This window comes from Protomyctophum parallelum, assembly GCF_964188405.1.
Source record: "Protomyctophum parallelum genome assembly, chromosome: 15".
Classification (NCBI taxonomy): Eukaryota; Metazoa; Chordata; class Actinopteri; order Myctophiformes; family Myctophidae; genus Protomyctophum; species Protomyctophum parallelum.
This window is the reverse complement of record NC_139710.1, coordinates 37,342,131-37,360,672: the sequence shown is the minus strand read 5'-3', so window position 1 is coordinate 37,360,672 and position 18,542 is coordinate 37,342,131. Positions and strand designations below refer to the sequence as shown.

The 18,542-nt window shown below is 41.3% G+C and overlaps 2 protein-coding genes across 2 annotated transcripts in view; one reads left to right on the top strand and one right to left on the bottom strand.

Annotated features, from left to right (window-relative positions):
• Positions 1–18,542, top strand: part of mtmr3 (myotubularin related protein 3) — a 401,420-nt gene that overhangs the window by 116,211 nt on the left and 266,667 nt on the right. The gene's annotated exons all lie outside the window — the stretch shown is intronic.
• Positions 4,192–18,542, bottom strand: part of LOC310872566 (major facilitator superfamily domain-containing protein 6-A-like) — a 72,262-nt gene continuing 57,911 nt past the window's right edge. Inside the window, exons 11-15 of the mRNA XM_083784546.1 lie at positions 11,064–11,225; positions 9,051–9,149; positions 7,725–7,861; positions 6,177–6,326; positions 4,192–4,633 (exon numbers count right to left, since the gene is read on the bottom strand). Of these exons, the coding sequence (XP_083640672.1) occupies positions 4,523–4,633; positions 6,177–6,326; positions 7,725–7,861; positions 9,051–9,149; positions 11,064–11,225 (659 nt within the window). The 3' untranslated portion in view covers positions 4,192–4,522. The remainder of the gene's footprint in view (positions 4,634–6,176; positions 6,327–7,724; positions 7,862–9,050; positions 9,150–11,063; positions 11,226–18,542) is intronic.

The following is an 18,542-nucleotide window of genomic DNA, read 5'->3' as shown; positions in this document are numbered from 1 at the left end:
GTCTAAAACACAGACAGTCTATTCTTAGACGTTTTTTAGACGTCTATTTTTAGACGTTTTTTATCCCATTTTTAGATGCACGTCTAATAGTGCGGCTGCTTAGCTCCTGGATACACAAGAATCGTTCAGTTTGTGATAAAAGCATTACATTTGGTACACTTATAGCCAAAGGCATTACCAAAAGATTTGGATGTGGAGGCATCTTGAATTTTCATCACGGCGCCCATGGCAGCCATTTTTCAAAATGGGCGCCAGCAACAACTGTTTTCTAATGAGTGATGGATATAAAATTATATTCCTGACACAATTTGTTGAATTTATTTGCCATACGTACTTGGTAATGTGTTTTTGGGATGATTGAACATTCTCATTGAAAATTCAAAATGGCCGCCATCTTTTCTAGCTGGTTAGTTATGGATGATCTCTGTGTCGAATTATACATTTTTGTTCATGCAAAATTTGAATTAGGCACTTTAGAATTTCTAAAGAGCTTCCTTCTATCTCATAAGACTCATTAAAGATAGAGTGCTGTGATCCCCCCCCTGCCCCCCCTATAAAACATATTCAGGTACTATATGATTATACTAGGAGGAAGATTTATTTCTTATTTCTATTTTATTTTTCAGTGTACAGAAAGTGTTCAAATTATGTTTTCATGTGAGTTTTCAACAAGGCACACTTAATATGTGGTTTTAGCTATTTTAGATTGTAGCAGTGAGCACAGTGTCTCTGATGTCATGGACACTGGCCTCACTACCTTCCTGGACTACAATTCCCATAATTATTTGGCGCACTGCTCCTCATTGTGGATAGGGGGAGAGCTGTCTTACTGAGACGGGTCGTACTCTCATGTTCTCCCCGTGTCCCCTAGGGTAGGTACCTTCACAAAAAACATACAGTAATCCTGGTCTCAAAACTACCTCCCCTGGCCAGCCGGGGTGCCTGATGGAGGGGAAAGGAACTGGTTGGAATAATGTGTTCCTTCCACGCGCTACGTCCTACCAGGGAAACTCCCCCTGTCAGGTGAAGAGAAGCAACTTGGACTCCTCATGCATAGAGGGAAGCATGAGGTCACTCCACTGCTCACCCCAGGTTGGCAGAGGAAGTGTAGCTCCCAAAAAATGGGTTACAAAATCGTGGGATAAAAATGTATATATATATTAAAAAGATCTAGGCCTACATTTTGATGCCAATATACTTTTGTACTTTTACTCAAGTACAATTTGAATTCCAGACTTGTATTTATACATTGCGGAAATTATCGTTTTTCTTAAAGTGATATTTCACTTAAAAAGAAAAAAAACTTTTGGTCATTTTATCGTCTACTCAGGCTTATGTGAACAACCCAGACAGTTTTTAAGTTGCTTGATTCAGTATTTTAACCATAGTAGATTTATTTTCATCAAAACCACCGTTTTCTGGTGATATTATCTATCTAATATGTGAGGGGGCCGTGCTTTTCTTTATTGCTTTTTTCATTTATTTTTTATAATTGTTTTGAAAAAGAACCTACTCCAGGAGAAGGATGGAAGAGACAAAAAAAATAAATCTAAAAATTATTATTAAAAATAAATGAAAACATGTTGGCTCCCTGGAAACACTCTGCTACACCAATGGGTCTCAAAGCTCTACCTCCTGACAGTGGCTCAGGAGGTAGAGCAGGTCGTTCAATGATCCATGGGTCAGCGGTTCGAATCCCAGCTCCTCCTGTCTACATGTCCAAGTGTCCTTGGGCAAGACAGTGAACCCCAAGTTGCTCCCGATGTGCTGGTTGGTACCTTGCATGGCTTCTGCCGCAATCGGTGTATGAATGGGTGAAATTAATGCACAATTTATGTAGTGTCTGAGTTTGGAAGCACTCGTTATCAGTAAAGCAACCTCCTTCTGCCTCCTGCATTATGTGCAAATTCAAAACAGTTAATGATCACACTGCAGGCAGAGAACATTCAGAACAAGGATTTTGTATCAATTGGATTTATTATCATTTGTACATGGCATCAGTGGAGTAGCTTGAAGAGAAAAAAAAAAAATAATAAATAAAGACGCGACATGAAAACCATAAAACCTTCTCTCTAGACTTTCAAGCCGTCTACTTTAATAAGACATGTGCATAAACATAAAACCTTTCATTACTTGCTCTGGGCCAGTTTCTTCATAGCTTTATTTGAGCTGGAATCACACACACACCACCTTCATAATCCATTCTTAGAGAGCCATTTAGACATATTTTGGACGTCGAAAAGCCTGATTTATTTTTATGTATCATCAATATCAATTTAACCTTTTACAGTAGAGAGGCGTCCAGAGCATTGCAAACATATACGTCAGAGTTTTAAATGCTACACATTTTACAATGTTCATTTGTAGGCCAGGGTTGTAACTGAGTGCTGACAATACAGTGTAAAGCAGTGTTCAGTGTTCAGAATGTCTAATTTTAAGTCATTTCCACATAATTCCCCGAAAACAAAGAAACTGCTATTGTTGTTTAGATATAGACCAGTATGTAAACATCAAACGCTGTCCATTTTCTGTTGCCTTACCTTTAATAACAATAACTTCATAATGAAACTAATAAAAATAGCTACTGTTGGGTTTGTCAGATCCATATAAAAAACTTTGAACAATCAATTCCAATTAAGGTTTGAGTCTTGAGTCGTTAACCCATTTAGGACTGAGACCAGATTCTACCAAATTTCTTCTAAATCATAATTTCTTTCTGAAAAACGTATGTTTCTCTATCAGTGGTTTTCAATCCATTTCATGTCAAGGACCCCAAAAACTATATGTAATAGAGAGTCGCAGTCCCTCCCCCTTTCAGAACAACGAGTGGCCCAGGAAATAAATCCCAATGCATTTTTCCCATAGGCATTTCTATGTAAGTATTTATTTAAAGACGGTTACGCCGCGGACAAAGCCAACTCGGATTGTGACAAATCATGACAATGAACACAATGTTTTGGGCCGATCAAATAATTTATAAGAAGAAAAACAAAACAAATAGTGTTGTCTCCTGCCTTTATTTTCTTCTTTCTAATGATTTGATCGGCCCAAAATATTGTGTTCATTGTCATGATTTGTCACGATCCGAGTTGGCTTTGTCCGCAGCGTAACCGTCTATAAATAAATACTTTAAGAAATGCCTATGGGGAAAATGAACGGCGATTTCTTTTCCGGGTCTCTCGAGGGGGCGGGACTGCAACGCTCTATTGGCCGATTTGAGTTAAAAACGTTCGCTCTGAAAGATTCAAACATTTGCGACACATTTTCAAGATCTTTCAAAAATAGCAGATCTACAAGCTTGTAGCCGCCGCTATGAGCTTGTAGATCTGCTCTTTTTCAATAGCTAAAGTATAACATAAATCATTAAAAAAAATCTAAAGGGGTTCCCTGGCCTGAATGGGTTAAAAACAAACAAGAATACAAACAAAACAAACAAACAAAGAACAGGTTGAAAACAGAACTAATCTCTTGGTCATTTTGGACGCACAAAGAGCTCTACACCAGAGGTTCTCAACGTTTTTGGCTGGGGGCGACCCCCGGAAATGCTTTGGCCATGTCTCGCGACCCCCCCCCCCCCGCCCTCTCCCCACCACCACCACCAATACAAACTGACTGCAAAAATAACCTCAATAGTAATAGAGGAAAAAAAATCATAAATACTGAAACCAGATATAATCATTAAGGCAAGTTTATGCATGCATTATGTGTACTATGTAAACTCTTCATTTCCATTTTTTCAGCCATTCAGTTGAAAAAAAAAAGTTTTTTTTTATTATTTGTTTTTTACAATTTGGGGACCCCCCAAAATAATTTGGCGACCCACGGGTTGAGAACCTCTGCTCTACACTATAAATTACATAATGGTTTCTACTGAAGCCAAAGGTCCCCGTTGTGCCCTTGAGTCTCACCTCACCGTCCAGGGGGGCCCGAGAGCACCGTTTCTCAAAGCCCGGTCCGGGGCCCTTCAGGGGCCTCGATTTGACCCTTCAGGGGCTGTAACTCTGAGTGTACAAAAGGAACGGGTCCATTTGGTTCCATTTGTACACTCTCAGAGTTACAGACCTGTAAGAGTCCATTTGGTTCCATGTGTTACTCTCAGAGTTACAGATCTGTATAAGGGTCCATTTGGTTCCATGTGTTACTCTCTCAGAGTTACAGACCTATAAGGGTCCATTTGGTTCCATGTGTTACTCTCTCAGAGTTACAGACCTGTAAGGGTCCATTTGGTTCCATGTGTTACTCTCTCATAGTTACAGACCTATAAGGGTCCATTTGGTTCCATGTGTTACTCTCTCAGAGTTACAGACCTGTATAAGGGTCCATTTGGTTCCATGTGTTACTCTCTCAGAGTTACAGACCTATAAGGGTCCATTTGGTTCCATGTGTTACTCTCTCAGAGTTACAGACCTATAAGGGTCCATCTGGTTCCATGTGTTACTCTCTCAGAGTTACAGACCTATAAGGGTCCATTTGGGAACCCTGGTGTCATTTACAGGTCAAAGGTCAAGTCAGTGTTTTGTCATTAGCTGTGCGGTGGTTTTGATTGGCCGCCAGACGGCGACTGTGGGTGGTGGGGCGGGGCTTCAGGCTGTCCGTCATCAGGGTACCCGTTGACATGCCGCCCATTAGACACCTAATGTCGACACACACACACACACACACACACACACACACACACACACACACACACACACACACACACACACACACACACACACACACACACACACACACACACACACACACACACACACACACACACACACACACACACACACTTTTAATTGCACAGCATATTTGGTAACTTCAAACTTGCACAGCATATGAACTAACTAACTACATACAACAAGATTAGAGTTCTCATCGGGCCAGGCCCTAACTGGGCCCTAACTGATTTATTATAAACAAATTCAATATATACATATTTTTTCATGGAGCCCGAGGCCCGGCCCGGCACTACTGATTAGCATAGATTTTAGGCCAGGCCCTAAAATGGTCGGGTTCGGGGTCGGGCAGAGTTTGAGAACTCTAAACTAGACGACAGCCCATACATCCAAACAGAAAAGTCCTATCTGATGGTATTAAACTATGTTAACTTGTTCGAAGGGGAAAAATGTAATGACGTCACAACACAGCATAAAGCAAAGCGCTGCCAAGAACTGGTAAATATCTCTGCTGTCGGGAGGAAACCTCATAACTCCAAAATGTTAATTTTTCAGGAAATTAAGAAAATCTTATATTTTTTTTAAACAAAGGAATACAGCCTCATCAATGTTGTAACTTTATGTATTGTCAATGACTTCCATGAGAGGAGGAGAGGTGGTGGAGTTAGTTGCTTTAGCAGACATTTTGAGGTTCCAATGGAGTTAAGAGGTTTTGTCCAAAGCACTTTTTACTACTTTCCATTGATTCAATATTTTCGAAACAACACACAGACATAAAGGGTGTTCAATAGCAATGATTTATGCCTAAAAAAAAATCTAAAACCTCAAAAATGGAGTTATGAGGTTTCCTCCTGACAGCAACAAGATTATAATTATTGCGATGCTGGATCGCATTTAAACATTAAGGGTGCGTCCGATCACGTCCTAGGTGATTTGTGACTATTCATTTAATCTGTCCAAACATTGGAAGTGCTCGTTCGATGTCCCTCAATGTCCCTCATGCGTACCACCCGTTTTGAATTTGCACATAATGCAGGTTGCTTTACTGAAAACGAGTGCTTCCAAACTCTGATGGCAATATGGCCGCGGTCTGCATTAGGTCAACAGCAGACCTCTAAAGCCCACAACAGTCGCATCCGCGACGTCATGTTTGCTTGTATATCAGCTATTCTTGGAGCGCAATACTGTTGCGCAATGAAGTATACTGTAAAAATGTCTCCCTAGGGTGCGCTTCACTAGCCAACACAGACAGACAGACAGACAGACAGACAGACAGAGTGAAGCGTCTCACCTTTCTTCAGGATGTCGAGAAGCAGTGAGACAGGCAGTGTTAGACAGTTAGTCAGGTACACGCCCACATTGATAGAATGCAGAACGCAAGGTAACGTTTTTATTCAAATCTCAAAATGTATAACTAGCCTAGTGCTTTCATTAGGTAACTAATTAAAGAATTACTGTATCCACACGCACGCACAAACAAACACACAGACAAGCACACACAAACACACACACCTGCAGGGGTTGCGTCTCGGCGGGCGGCGGTGGCGTGTTCTTCCTGCTCATGGCGACGGTCTCTCGCAGCTTGAGCAGCGTGTAGGTCAGCGTAACCCAGGGGGCGCCACTGAGGCCCCACGCCGGTCGGCTCCACTCCTCCTGCTCCTCCTGGTGGCAGAGGGTTGTCATGACAGCGGTGTTGTTACTCCACCGCTTCCAAGTTCCAAAAACCACTGGCAGCATTTCTAACGCACTCACAGAACTGCATTAACCCATTTAGACCTGACATCGAAATAAAATTAAAAAGTCATCCTGACAGTTTTCTGAAATACCTCGTGTTTCTATATCAGTGGTGCTCAATATGTCATGTCAAGGACCCCAAAAACGATATGTAATCGGCCACCGACCCCCATCTGAAAATATGTTGTTCTAGGGACCCCCCAGAAGCAAAGATTTTAGTTAAAAACGTTCGCATTCAAAGTTTTGTGCACCCCGAGCGGCAAGGACAGAGTTCTCCGTTCAATCAATTAGTAACGCCCAGCACTCAGGACGGAGATTGATCAAAGGACGGAGATTTATTGATATCAAAACCGATCGCATCGCTCCACAGGCTGGGAGCGTCTGTTGCGCAACATTCAATCTTATTTCCCGGTGGGACGTCGTCGAAAATGTTCCCCCGCATTTTAGATAACTCTTGATCTAAATCAGGGGTCCTCAACTAGAAATGATGAAGGTCCACAAATATTTTTTTGAATAAGACCGAGGTCCGGTCCCATGCGCGGCGTCCATCGGAGAGCGGGGCTCTATGCCCGTTTAGTATGGTCAAGCCAAGCTTATACAAATCAGATCCCCTTCCACCCAAACAATAATGGGGTGCAGAGTACAGGCCCGGAGTGGAACTCCAAATCAGGCCGGGAGTTATACAGGGCCTTTGCAGCAATTTCACATGAGAAATGTACCATCTGATGTTATTTATATTATTAACTTCTTCCCTCCATTAACATAAGACACACAATGTAGTTGTGCTGCAGCAACACTGCCTGAATTGAATTGAAATTGACTGTGGCTGGCCTGGCCTGAGCTTATAGGAGAGATTTTGTTTTTTGCTGGCCTGACCTGATGCAAAAAAAGAAAACGTTACGATAGAGTTACGATATTGAGGGGGCAGAAACCGAGCGCTCGAGCCGTTCATGCAGTCTGAACTGAGACAAGCTGGAGTTGGAAATACATTGTTTTCAACGAGGGCGGCGCAAACAAGAGCTATTTTAAGCATGTGTGCAACATGACAACTGTTTTAAAGTATTGTACAGTAACAATTAACATCTCTGTAATGTTTATGTTGTACTATTACTACAAAACAAATTTAAATAAAGGGATTTAAGATCATTAAAGCTGGGCTGTTGCCTGAGTCCAATGCATTTCTGCCTAGTTCCGGTCCAGGACTTGACCCAGTTGGTTGTCGCCACGCTCAATGCGTAGTCTACGTAGGAGAGCCGCCATTGGACTGAAGCCCCATGAACTCTGTCTATATCTAAGGCACTAGGTCACCCTAGTCATACACGGTACCTGGTGTTTGGTTTTGACGGCCGGGACCGTTGGCCCTGCCCCTCCGCCTGAGCCCAGTGGGTTCTGGACCAAGTCTATGGTTGCTATGGGAACCGGACTGGATGGAACCGGAATGTTCTCAGCCAACATCTTGTCCTCTGAGAGAGAGACACAGAGAGAGAGAGAGAGAGAGAGGGAGAGAGAGAGAGAGAGACATGGAGAATGGATCGAATGAGAATCAGTCTGACAGAATATGAATAATTGTACATTTTTGTGTGGAGTTTGCATGTTCTCCCCGTGTCACCTAGGGTAGATACCCTCACAAAAACATGCAGTAATCCTGGTCTCTAAAACTACCTCCCCCTGGCCAGCCGCGCGCCTGATGGAGGGGAAAGGAACTGGTCGGAATAACGTGTCCCTTCCACGCGCTACGTCCGGCCGGGGAAATTCCCCTCTGTCAGGTGAAAAGAAGCAGCTTGGACTCCTCATGCATAGAAGGAGGCATGAGGTCAGTCCGCTGCCCCCCCCAGGTTGGCAGAGGAAGTGTAGCGCCCATGATTACATTAGATAATTGGCACTGGGTGAAAAGAAAACTGGGTTACAAAATCGTAAAAATAAAAAATAAATAAAAAATTGTACATTTTTGAGGGGTGCCAGCCCCTCCTATATTCAGCTATAGTGTAGAGCGAGCTCTTATCTCATACATCATCTCATTCTGGCCAATCACAATTTACCTCCTCACTTTTATCATCAATGTTCGTGTTTACACTGGCCCAGTGCACACGCACACGCACGTGCACGCACACTCAAAACTAGTCATAGGAAACTATGGCAAAACAATGTTTGTTTACGCAAACCCTCAAAGCTGGACATACCAAAACAGGTGTGTGTGTGTGTGTGTGTGTGCGTTAGAGGGCAGCACGGGTCCATAAAATTGGACCCGATCCGAAACGGGACCAGTGATATCTGATTTATTTTATCCAAAGCGGCGCTGATCCGATCCGATATAGATATAGTTCTCTGCAATATTATATGCTTTAACATGACATGAGACTGCTCTCTATGAGCGACTGCACCCCGCCTCTCCAGACAGTTGGGACAGGAGGGTTGCAAACTTGCATAGCCTAATATTAGTGCATTTTCGCGCACCGACATTCTTACCAGAGCCGTTGACAATCACAACAAAACTGCCCCACATTTTACCTCCGAGGTGGAAAGCATGGTGACGCGAGGTTAGTCCCACATTGCTCGTTGCTTTGCGTTTGCCTTGCTCGCTCAAGGGGGTCGCCATGATTGCATTAATATAGCCAGCTGTGTGTGTGTGTGTGTGTGTGCGTGTGCGAGCACCTCTCTCCTCTCTCTCTCCAACCAGACACTGGATGAAGGCGAAGATGAGCAGGATGAGCAGTGATGTCATCCCAATGCCTCGGAACGTCTCTGCTGCCCCTAGAGGTCACAGAGGTCACAGAGGTCAGGTCACACATTACAGCAGTGGTTCCCAAAGTGGGGTCCCTAGCTAAATGATAGTTTGGAACCAAATGGACCCTTATGGGTCTGTAACTCAGAGAGTGTACACTCTCAGAGTTAAATTAACATTGATTTTACAATATAAATTGGGGGTCCCAGATATATAAATGCCATTAAATGGGGGTCTGTAGACTAATATGCATGTTAAACTGGGGGTCCTTGAAATCAAACTGGTTGAGAATCACTGCTAGAGCTGTAAACATCTTCTCTTATGGGGGGTCCATGGTATATCTTTTCAAATAGGGGGTCCGCAGGGCTAATTAGTGTCTCATTCAGTGGATTTCTTAAAAAGGTGACTCCCGCAGGCAATTTAATTTTTTTATTATTTTTATTTTGTAGTAAATGTAAATAACTGTAATTACTGTAACTAGTGAGTGTACTTAGTTACTTTCCACCACTGGGTTCATTGCAGATAAACTGAGATACTGGCAGAAGTTCAACAACAATATCCACCACTAGAGGTCACTGTTGTGTCAGATTTAACCCATTTTGACCTGAGATCAGATTCTAAAAATGTCTTCTAGTTACTTTATTGACACAAATGTATAAAACATTGGGTCCAAACAATAATAAAAAACCCATGAATCAAAAACTTTAAAAGGTACAATACATTAAAATATACAATACACAATACAGAATCCTTTTACAACAGGAGCTTTCTATTGCTCCACAAGTGACAGGCAGGCATGTAGAATATGCAAAGTTTCTCTATTAGTGCCCACAAAGAGTGAGCTCAAATCTGTACCCTCATGTCCATATTTCACTCTGATATCTTGTGTGAGGGGACACACCAGTATGTGCTGTTCGTTTTGTATACCAGTCTCACATTGGCAAAATGTGTCTACAACTCTACATCCTGACAGTTTTCTGAAAAAGCTATGTTTCTATGTCAGTCGTTCTTCGAATTTTCATAAATAGCAGACCTACAAGCTCGAGCTTGTAGATCTGCTATTTTTCAATAGCTTAAGCATAGCATAATGCTAACACCAAAAGGGGTTCCCGCCCAAAATGGGATACAAGCTACAGTAGAGATAGCCTCGATACCCAGGCTTTCATTTCGTCTGCGCGAAAGATGAAAGCCTGGAAAAAGCCGTGGGCTGAACCAGTCTAAAAGTGGGAGTCAACCCTTCCGGGTGGGCGTCGCTCTAAATGATGTGACGTAGCGCTGCACTAGGGGGGAGAGGAGGGGCCGGGGGTGACGGACAGATCGATGAGATCCAATCAGGGTGCGCGCATTTCTGAGGCGCGACCCGCCCCTCTAGACCAGAAATGTCTCTGCTTAGATCAGGCTACAGTAGAGATGACTCATGGCATCACAATGCACACTGAAAGGTGTTTAATTTCACAATCTCTTCAGGAATATTACAAAAATGTGTTAAAAAAAACTATCAAAAGTATAAAAGATCACAACGCTGATTGGCCAAACTATAAAACAAATATATATGATTTATTTATGTATGTTTTGTAATAATAATCTAAATTTTAAACTTTTAATAACTGTTAATACAGTGTTCAATCAAGTTGCTATACGGCACGGAGTGCCGCGCTACGAAAATCGTGAAAATGTGGCGCAAATCCTTCAATAGGGGAGGTCCCTGGAACAACATATATTCAGATGGAGTCGGCGGCCATTACATATAATTTTGGGGCTCCTTGACATGAAATTGTTTGAGAACATGATATAGAAACATGAGGTTTTTCAGGATTTAGAAGGCATTTGTAGAATCGTCCTCAGGTCTAAAGGTGGTTGCAGACTTTAGCGGCGTTTCTCCATCGGTTTTCCGTAAAACGCGCCAGTGTGCAACCACCTTAAATGGGTAAATAAATGCCTACCAAAGTAGTTGACGAAGACGCCTCCCACCATGGCTCCGCAGCCCCGCCCCAGACCCAGATGAAGACCCTGCAGTATGCCCTGGGCCGACGTCCTGAGGGCGGGAGGGACGGCCGCGCTGAGGTAGGAGATACAGGCTGCCCAGACCGAAGCGTGGGTTATACCTGTTGGGACGGATACACAGTCACACGCACGCACGCACACACGCACACACCCCGACGTGTGAGTTATCCCTGGAGGACACAGGTGATTTCACAGCAGAATTCAAGACAAAAAGACCTTTTATATTTATATATATATCGCCCATTCTTGGGCGACAAACTAGGGCCAAAACTTTTTTCAAACTAGATTTTTTTTTTTTTAAGATACATTCAAATCAAATAGATGTATTTGTAGACACAGGTCTCAGCTACCAATCTTGAGAAGGAACAGGTTTTTCGCATAACATTTCTTTCTAAAATGGGACATTTATGCACTTAATACCTGATTCATGTCAACTCCGTCAGACACACTAAAATCCCTTTTAATTGAATTTGATAATTTCAACAATAATATAAAGTCCTCAGTTATCTTATAATGGCTTTCAGTAATCAAGTTAAGTAATACAATTATTTTAATATTGTTTTGTTCCAATATCACACTATTATGAAATATCCAATTTCTCAAATCCGTCATTTCAACCTTTATTTTCAATGAAAACCATGTAAAAAAAAAAAAGTCATCATTACGTATCATTTCAGTTGGTGTTTCAATACATAAGCACAAAAGATTTAACATCGAATTTTCTATTTCTTTGGAAATTAACAAAAACATCACGGGACGAACGTCTGACGGAGTTGACGAACATCTGACGGAGTTGACAAGTTTAACTGATTTAGGTTCTAGACCACCTAGGATCTTGATTCTGGTGACTAATCATACATTTTCAAGGATGTGGGATACATTGGTACTATTTAGATTTGTCCTGTGACCATGGTAGAAATATTTCAAAATGGCCGCCAACTTTCTGTTATTTCCCAATAACTCAAGTTCTACACCACCTAGGATCTTGATTCTGGTGACTAATCATACATTTTCAAGGATGAGGAATACAGTTGTACTATTTAGATTTATCCTGTGACCATGGTAGACATTTTCAAAAATGGTGGACCTGCTTACCAATTTACCAATTTACCAATATTATCAGAATAATGTCAAATCTGTGAATACATTTCTTACCAAGAATGTTCTTCACCAATGTGTTTGTAAAGGTGTCTACTAACATATCCCACATTAGTTGCTATTGAAACACCCTAGGGGCATTTTTGACAGCTGCTGAAAGTTGGGTACCATCAACAACCAATATAAGGCTAAATGTTCTAAATTGCTTAAAATGCTGTAAGTAGCATGTGGCATGTCAAACTAGGGGCTTTTCATGATTCTGAATCCATCCCAAGCATTAGGTTTGCACAAAAAACACTACGTTGGCTAAAAACGGCCATAGCCATCATCACAGATGTGATGAGGTCAGCACATTTGGGCAAGTGGCTATGGCCAAACTAGGGGGTCTATGGCCAAACTAGGGGTCAAACTCCTTGGGCTAAATTCGGTGAGGTGAGCAGTGAACAGTGAGCGAAAGACTGAAGACAGAAGATCTGGCTTCAGGACTATCAGGCAGGATGTGCAGACACTGAAGGCATCAGTGTCTTTCTCTGTGTCCCCAGCATGTCAACCAAAGCAATGTTACCAAATCAAAGGAGCCTTCACCTCAAGTCACCTGGGGCTGGGTGAGCAATCATATCCTGTATCTAGCCTATCTAGAAAGGCAAGTCTCCACCAAAAAAACCCTGAACCTAATCGGGGTGTCAAGAGACCAAAGTTTCTCTCCCACAGTTCCCTGCAGTGGCCAGTGAAGTCAAACTGTGCATCTGTACCTGAAAGGGACAAGTCAAAGGCCAGAAAGCCCACCTCCTTTTAATGTCCTGTCAGTAGCAACTCAACCTGCACCTGAAGTAATCCCTGACCCCTCCCAGAGAAAGTTCATCCTTGAAAATGTAATGATTAGTCACCAAAATCAAGATCCTAGGTGGTCTAAAACTTGAGTTATTGTAAAATAAGAGCAGGTGGCGGCCATTTTGAAAAACAATGGCTGCCATGGTCACAGGACAAATCTAAATAGTACCAATGTACCCCACATCCTTGAAAATGTATGATTAGTCACCAGAATCAAGACCCTAGGTGGTGTAGAACTTGAGTTATTGTAAAATAACATCAGGTGTCGGACATTTTGTAAAATGGCTGCCATGGTCACCACGAGACAAATCTGTGATGGCCCTATAGCCAAAAATATTCCTTAAGGCATGCTCTAATTGTGTGCCAAATTAGAATACTTCCCATTATTCAAAAACTATAATTTTAATGTTTTAGGAACACTTTTGTCAACTCCGTCAGGTTTTGTGTCTGACGGAGTTGAGTTGACATGTATCTGACGGAGTTGACAAAATTGCATTTGTTTTCATCTTAACCCTCTGTAGTACAATGTAGCCATTTAGTTTGTTCTTCAGTTGTTAGCTAAACCTAACCCTAAACTAAAATACTAAACATTATTTTGGAATTCTTAACAAAGATCATAATAATGTCCTGACGGAGTTGACATGTAAAAGCTGTGACCACATTGATATCAACATTGTTTGTTTAAAATATCAAACAATGGAATGCTTGTCAGACCAGGTGCTCCACTGTTGCAACAAATATAAACAGGACTTGGAAAAGGAGTCTTCAGGCAAAATCTGTCGACAATATTTTCTGATTTATTTAAGACTTTTTAAAAACCTGACGGAGTTGACGCAGATGTGGGACACACATTTGATATGAGATATTTATAGGAAAATATAAATTAAAATGAACTGTGTATATTGTTTGCTATGTTGTTGACAATCTACTTTCATTTAGTATGTATATTTATGCGATTGTGACAGTATTAGACACTTTTTTGGCTGTTTGAAATTGTGACCACTTGCTGGGGACAGGCTAAATACAGGCCTTTTTGGGTACAGAGCCTGCTTTTAACTAATTCAGATGGAATATGAAAATAATTATAATGAAATGAATGTCATAAAAATAAAAGCACTTGCTAAAGTTAAATGTAATACAGTTGTGTATTATGCCATTAATTTCATTATAATTGTTTTCATATGCCATCTGAATTAGTTAAAAGCAGGCACTGTACCCAAAAACGCCTGTATTTAGCCTGTCCCAAGCAAGTGGTCACAATTTCAAACTGCAAAAAAAGTGTCTAATACTGTCACAATCACATAAATATACATACTAAATTAAAGTAGATTGTCAACAACATAGCAAACAATATACACAGTTAATTTTAATTTATATTTTCCATTAGATATCTCATATCAAATGTGTGTCCCACGTCTCCCGTCAACTCCGTCAGGTTTTTTAAAAGTCTTAAATTAATCCGAAAATATTGTCGACAGATTTAGCCTGAAGACTCCTTTTCCAAGTCCCGTTTATATTTGTTGCAACAGTGGAGCACCTGGTCTGACAAGCATTCAATTGTTTGATATTTTAAACAAACAATGTTGATATCAATGAGGTCACAGCTTTTACATGTCAACTCCGTCAGGACATTATTATGATCTTTGTTAAGAATTCCAAAATAATGTTTATTATTTTAGTTTAGGGTTAGGTTTAGCTAACAAATGAAGCAAAAACAAAATGGCTACATTGTACTACAGAGGGTTAAGATGAAAACAAATGACATTTTGTCAACTCCGTCAGACGTCAACAGGTTTTGTGTCTGACGGAGTTGACATGTATCTGACGGAGTTGACAAAAGTGTTCCTAAAACAATAAAATTACGTATTCTAATTTGGCACACAGTTAGAGCATGCCTTAAGGAACATTTTTGGCTATAGGGCCATCACAGATTTGTCTCGTGGTGACCATGGCAGCCATTTTCCAAAATTGCCGTCACCTGATGTTATTTTACAATAACTCAAGTTCTACACCACCTAGGATCTTGATTCTGGTGACTAAGACTACATTTTCAATGATGAGGGATACAGTGGTACAATTTAGATTTTCCCTGTGACCATGGCAGCCATTTTTCAAAATGGCCGCCACCTGCTGTTATTTTACAATAACTCAAGTTCTACACCATCTAGGATCTTGATTCTGGCGACTAATAATACATTTTAAAAGATGAGGAATACAGTGGTACTATTTAGATTTGTCCTGTGACCATGGCAGCGATTGTTTTTCAAAATGACCACCAACCTGCTGTTATTTTACCAATAACTCAAGTTTTAGACCACCAATGATCTTGATTCTGGTGACTAATCATTACATTTTCAAGGATGAACTTTCTCTGGGAGGGGACAGGGCTTATTTCAGGTGCAGGTTGAGTTGCTACTGACAGGACATTAAAAGGAGGTGGGTTTTCTGGCCTTTGACTTGTCCCTTTCAGGTACAGACGCACAGTTTGACTTCACTGGCCACTGCAGTGTGGCGTTGTATCTTGGTGGCCTCCTGCCAGTGTTTCTCCATCCTTCTCATGACCTCTGTGTTCTGGGGCTCTGTTATAGTCAACTTACATTGTCTTGGCTGGAGATTGCTTTCCTGCAGGGTCCAGCCCATTCTTGTGCAGATGGCTGCTGGCCCACCTGGAGGCCCCAACCTCACTTGTTCGGTTGGTGTGATTAGGTGGGGTGGTCTTCCCCAATCAGGATGAAGGGTTTGACCCTTTCAAACGGCAGTCTGGCCAAGTGTCTGTATTTAGTTGTGAGGCTAGATACAGGATACGATTGCTCACCCAGCCCCAGGTGACTTGAGGTGAAGGCTCCTTTGATTTGGTAACATTGCTTTGGTTGACATGCTGGGGACACAGAACGACACTGATGCCTTCAGTTCTGCACATCCTGCCTGATAGTCCTGAAGGCAGATCTTCTGTATTAAGTCTTTCGCTCACTGTTCACTGCTCACTGTTCACCTCAAGTAGGTCTTCAAGGTGTTTGCCTTTGCACAGGCTATATGGCTAGGACTCGTGCTTCAACCACTCAGAGAACTCCAACATGGTGTTGGTTGCTCCTGGGCCGCAGAGCATTGTGTGGCAGAATTCAGCTCTCATCTCTGGTGGCAGCTTGTTGAGGAGTCGTGCAACATGTGAGCCGCATCTAAGTTCTGTGTCTCCCTCTGGGCCTAGGGTAGACACTTGCTATTTTCCGTAACACTAATTGGTGGGGCTGTCCAAACTTGTTGTTTAGGTGTCAATCGGGTCTCTGTTGAAGTCGGGTCTAGGTGGTCTAGAAGATGAGTTAGTCAGGGGATATTAATACAATCTTTTAATAAATTCCTTATCAAGAATTTTCTTCACCAATGTGTTTGGAAGGGTGTCTACTAACATATCCCACATTGCTTTATATTCAACCACCCTAGGGGAACTTTTGACAGCTGCTGAAAGTTGGGGTACCATCAACAACCTATATAAGGCAAAATGTTCATTATGCTTTAAGTAGCATGTGACATGTCAAACTAGGGAGTTTTCATGATTCTGAATGCATTCCAAGCATTAGCTATGCACGAAGAACACTCCTTGGGCTGAAAATGGCGATAGCCGTCATCACAAAATGAGGTCAGCACATTTGGGCAAGTGGATATATGGCCGAATTTAGCCCAAGGGGTTTGACCCCTAGTTTGGCCATAGACTCCCTAGTTTGGCCATAGCCACTTGGTATGGTACCCAACTTTCAGCAGCTGTCAAAAATGCCCCTAGGGTGGTTCAATAGAAACCAATGTGGGATATGTTAGTAGACACATTTACAAACACATTGGTGAAAAAATTCTTGGTAATAATTGTATTCACCGATTTGACATTATTCTGATAATATTCCCTGACTAAATTGGTAAAATAATAGCAGGTCCACCATTTTTGAAAATGGCTGCCATTGTCACAGGATAAATCTAAATAGTACAACTGTATTCCTCCTCCTTGAAAATGTAGGATTAGACACCAGAATCAAGATCCTAGGTGGTGTAGAACTTGAGTTATTGGGAAATAACAGAAATTTGGCGGCCATTTTGAAAAATGTCTACCATGGTCACAGGACAAATCTAAATAGTACCAATGTATCCCACATCCTTGAAAATGTATGATTAGTCACCATAATCAAGATCCTAGGTGGTGTAGAACTTGAGTTATTGTAAAATAACAGCAGGTGGCGGCCATTTTGAAAATGGCTGCCATGGTCACAGGGCCAATATAAATAGTACCACTGTATTCCTCATCCTTGACAATGTGGGATTAGTCACCAGAATCAAGATCCTAGGTGGTCTAGAACCTAGCCTCGATACCCAGGCTTTCATTTCGTCTGTGCGAAAGATGAAAGCCTGGAAAAAGCCGTGGGCTGAACCAGTCTAAAAGTGGGAGTCAACCCTTCCGCGTAGGCGTCGCTCTAAATGATGTGACGTAGCGCTGCACTAGGGGGGAGAGGAGGGGCCGGGGGTGACGGACAGATCGATGAGATCCAATCAGGGTGCGCGTTTTTCTGAGCCGCGGCCCTCCCATCTAGGCCAGAAATGTCTCTGCTTAGGTCAGGCTATCTAGAACCTAAATCAGTTAAACTTGTCAACTCCGTCAGATGTTCGTCAACTCCGTCAGACGTTCGTCCCGTGATGTTTTTGTTAATTTCCAAAGAAATAGAAAATTCGATGTTAAATATTTTGTGCTTATGTATTGAAACACCAACTGAAATGATACGTAATGATGATTTTTTTTTTTTTTTACATTATAATATTGAAAATAAAGGTTGAAATGACGGATTTGAGAAATTGGATATTTCATAATAGTGTGATATTGGAACAAAACAATATTAAAAGAATTGTATTACTTAACTTGATTACTGAAAGCCATTATAAGATAACTGAGGACTTTATATTATTGTTGAAATTATCAAATTCAATTAAAAGGGATTTTAGTGTGTCTGACGGAGTTGACATGAATCAGGTATTAAGTGCATAAATGTCCCATTTTAGAAAGAAATGTTATGTGAAAAACCTGTTCCTTCTCAAGATTAGTAGTTGAGACCTGTGTCTACAAATACATTATTTGATTTGAATGTATCTTAAAAAAAAAAATCTAGTTTAAAAAAAGTTTTGTCCCTTATCTCAAGAATGGGTGATATATATATATATATATATATATATATATATATATATATATATATATATATTTACACACACAGTCACACATACAGTACATATGCGCCTTGTGTGTGTATGCGTGTAATATAATATTGGGAATTGGGTCTGGTTTTTCATCTTAAAACAATGGGTCCCCTGGAATAAAACGGTTTGGGAGCCACTGGGTGTAAAGGGTTAATGATTAGCAGAATAAAGAGACATTAAACTAACATCCTGTTCTGCATCACAGAGCACAGAGGAAATGGAGCGTTTGATTTGATGATAAGAGAGTCTGAAAACAAACACAC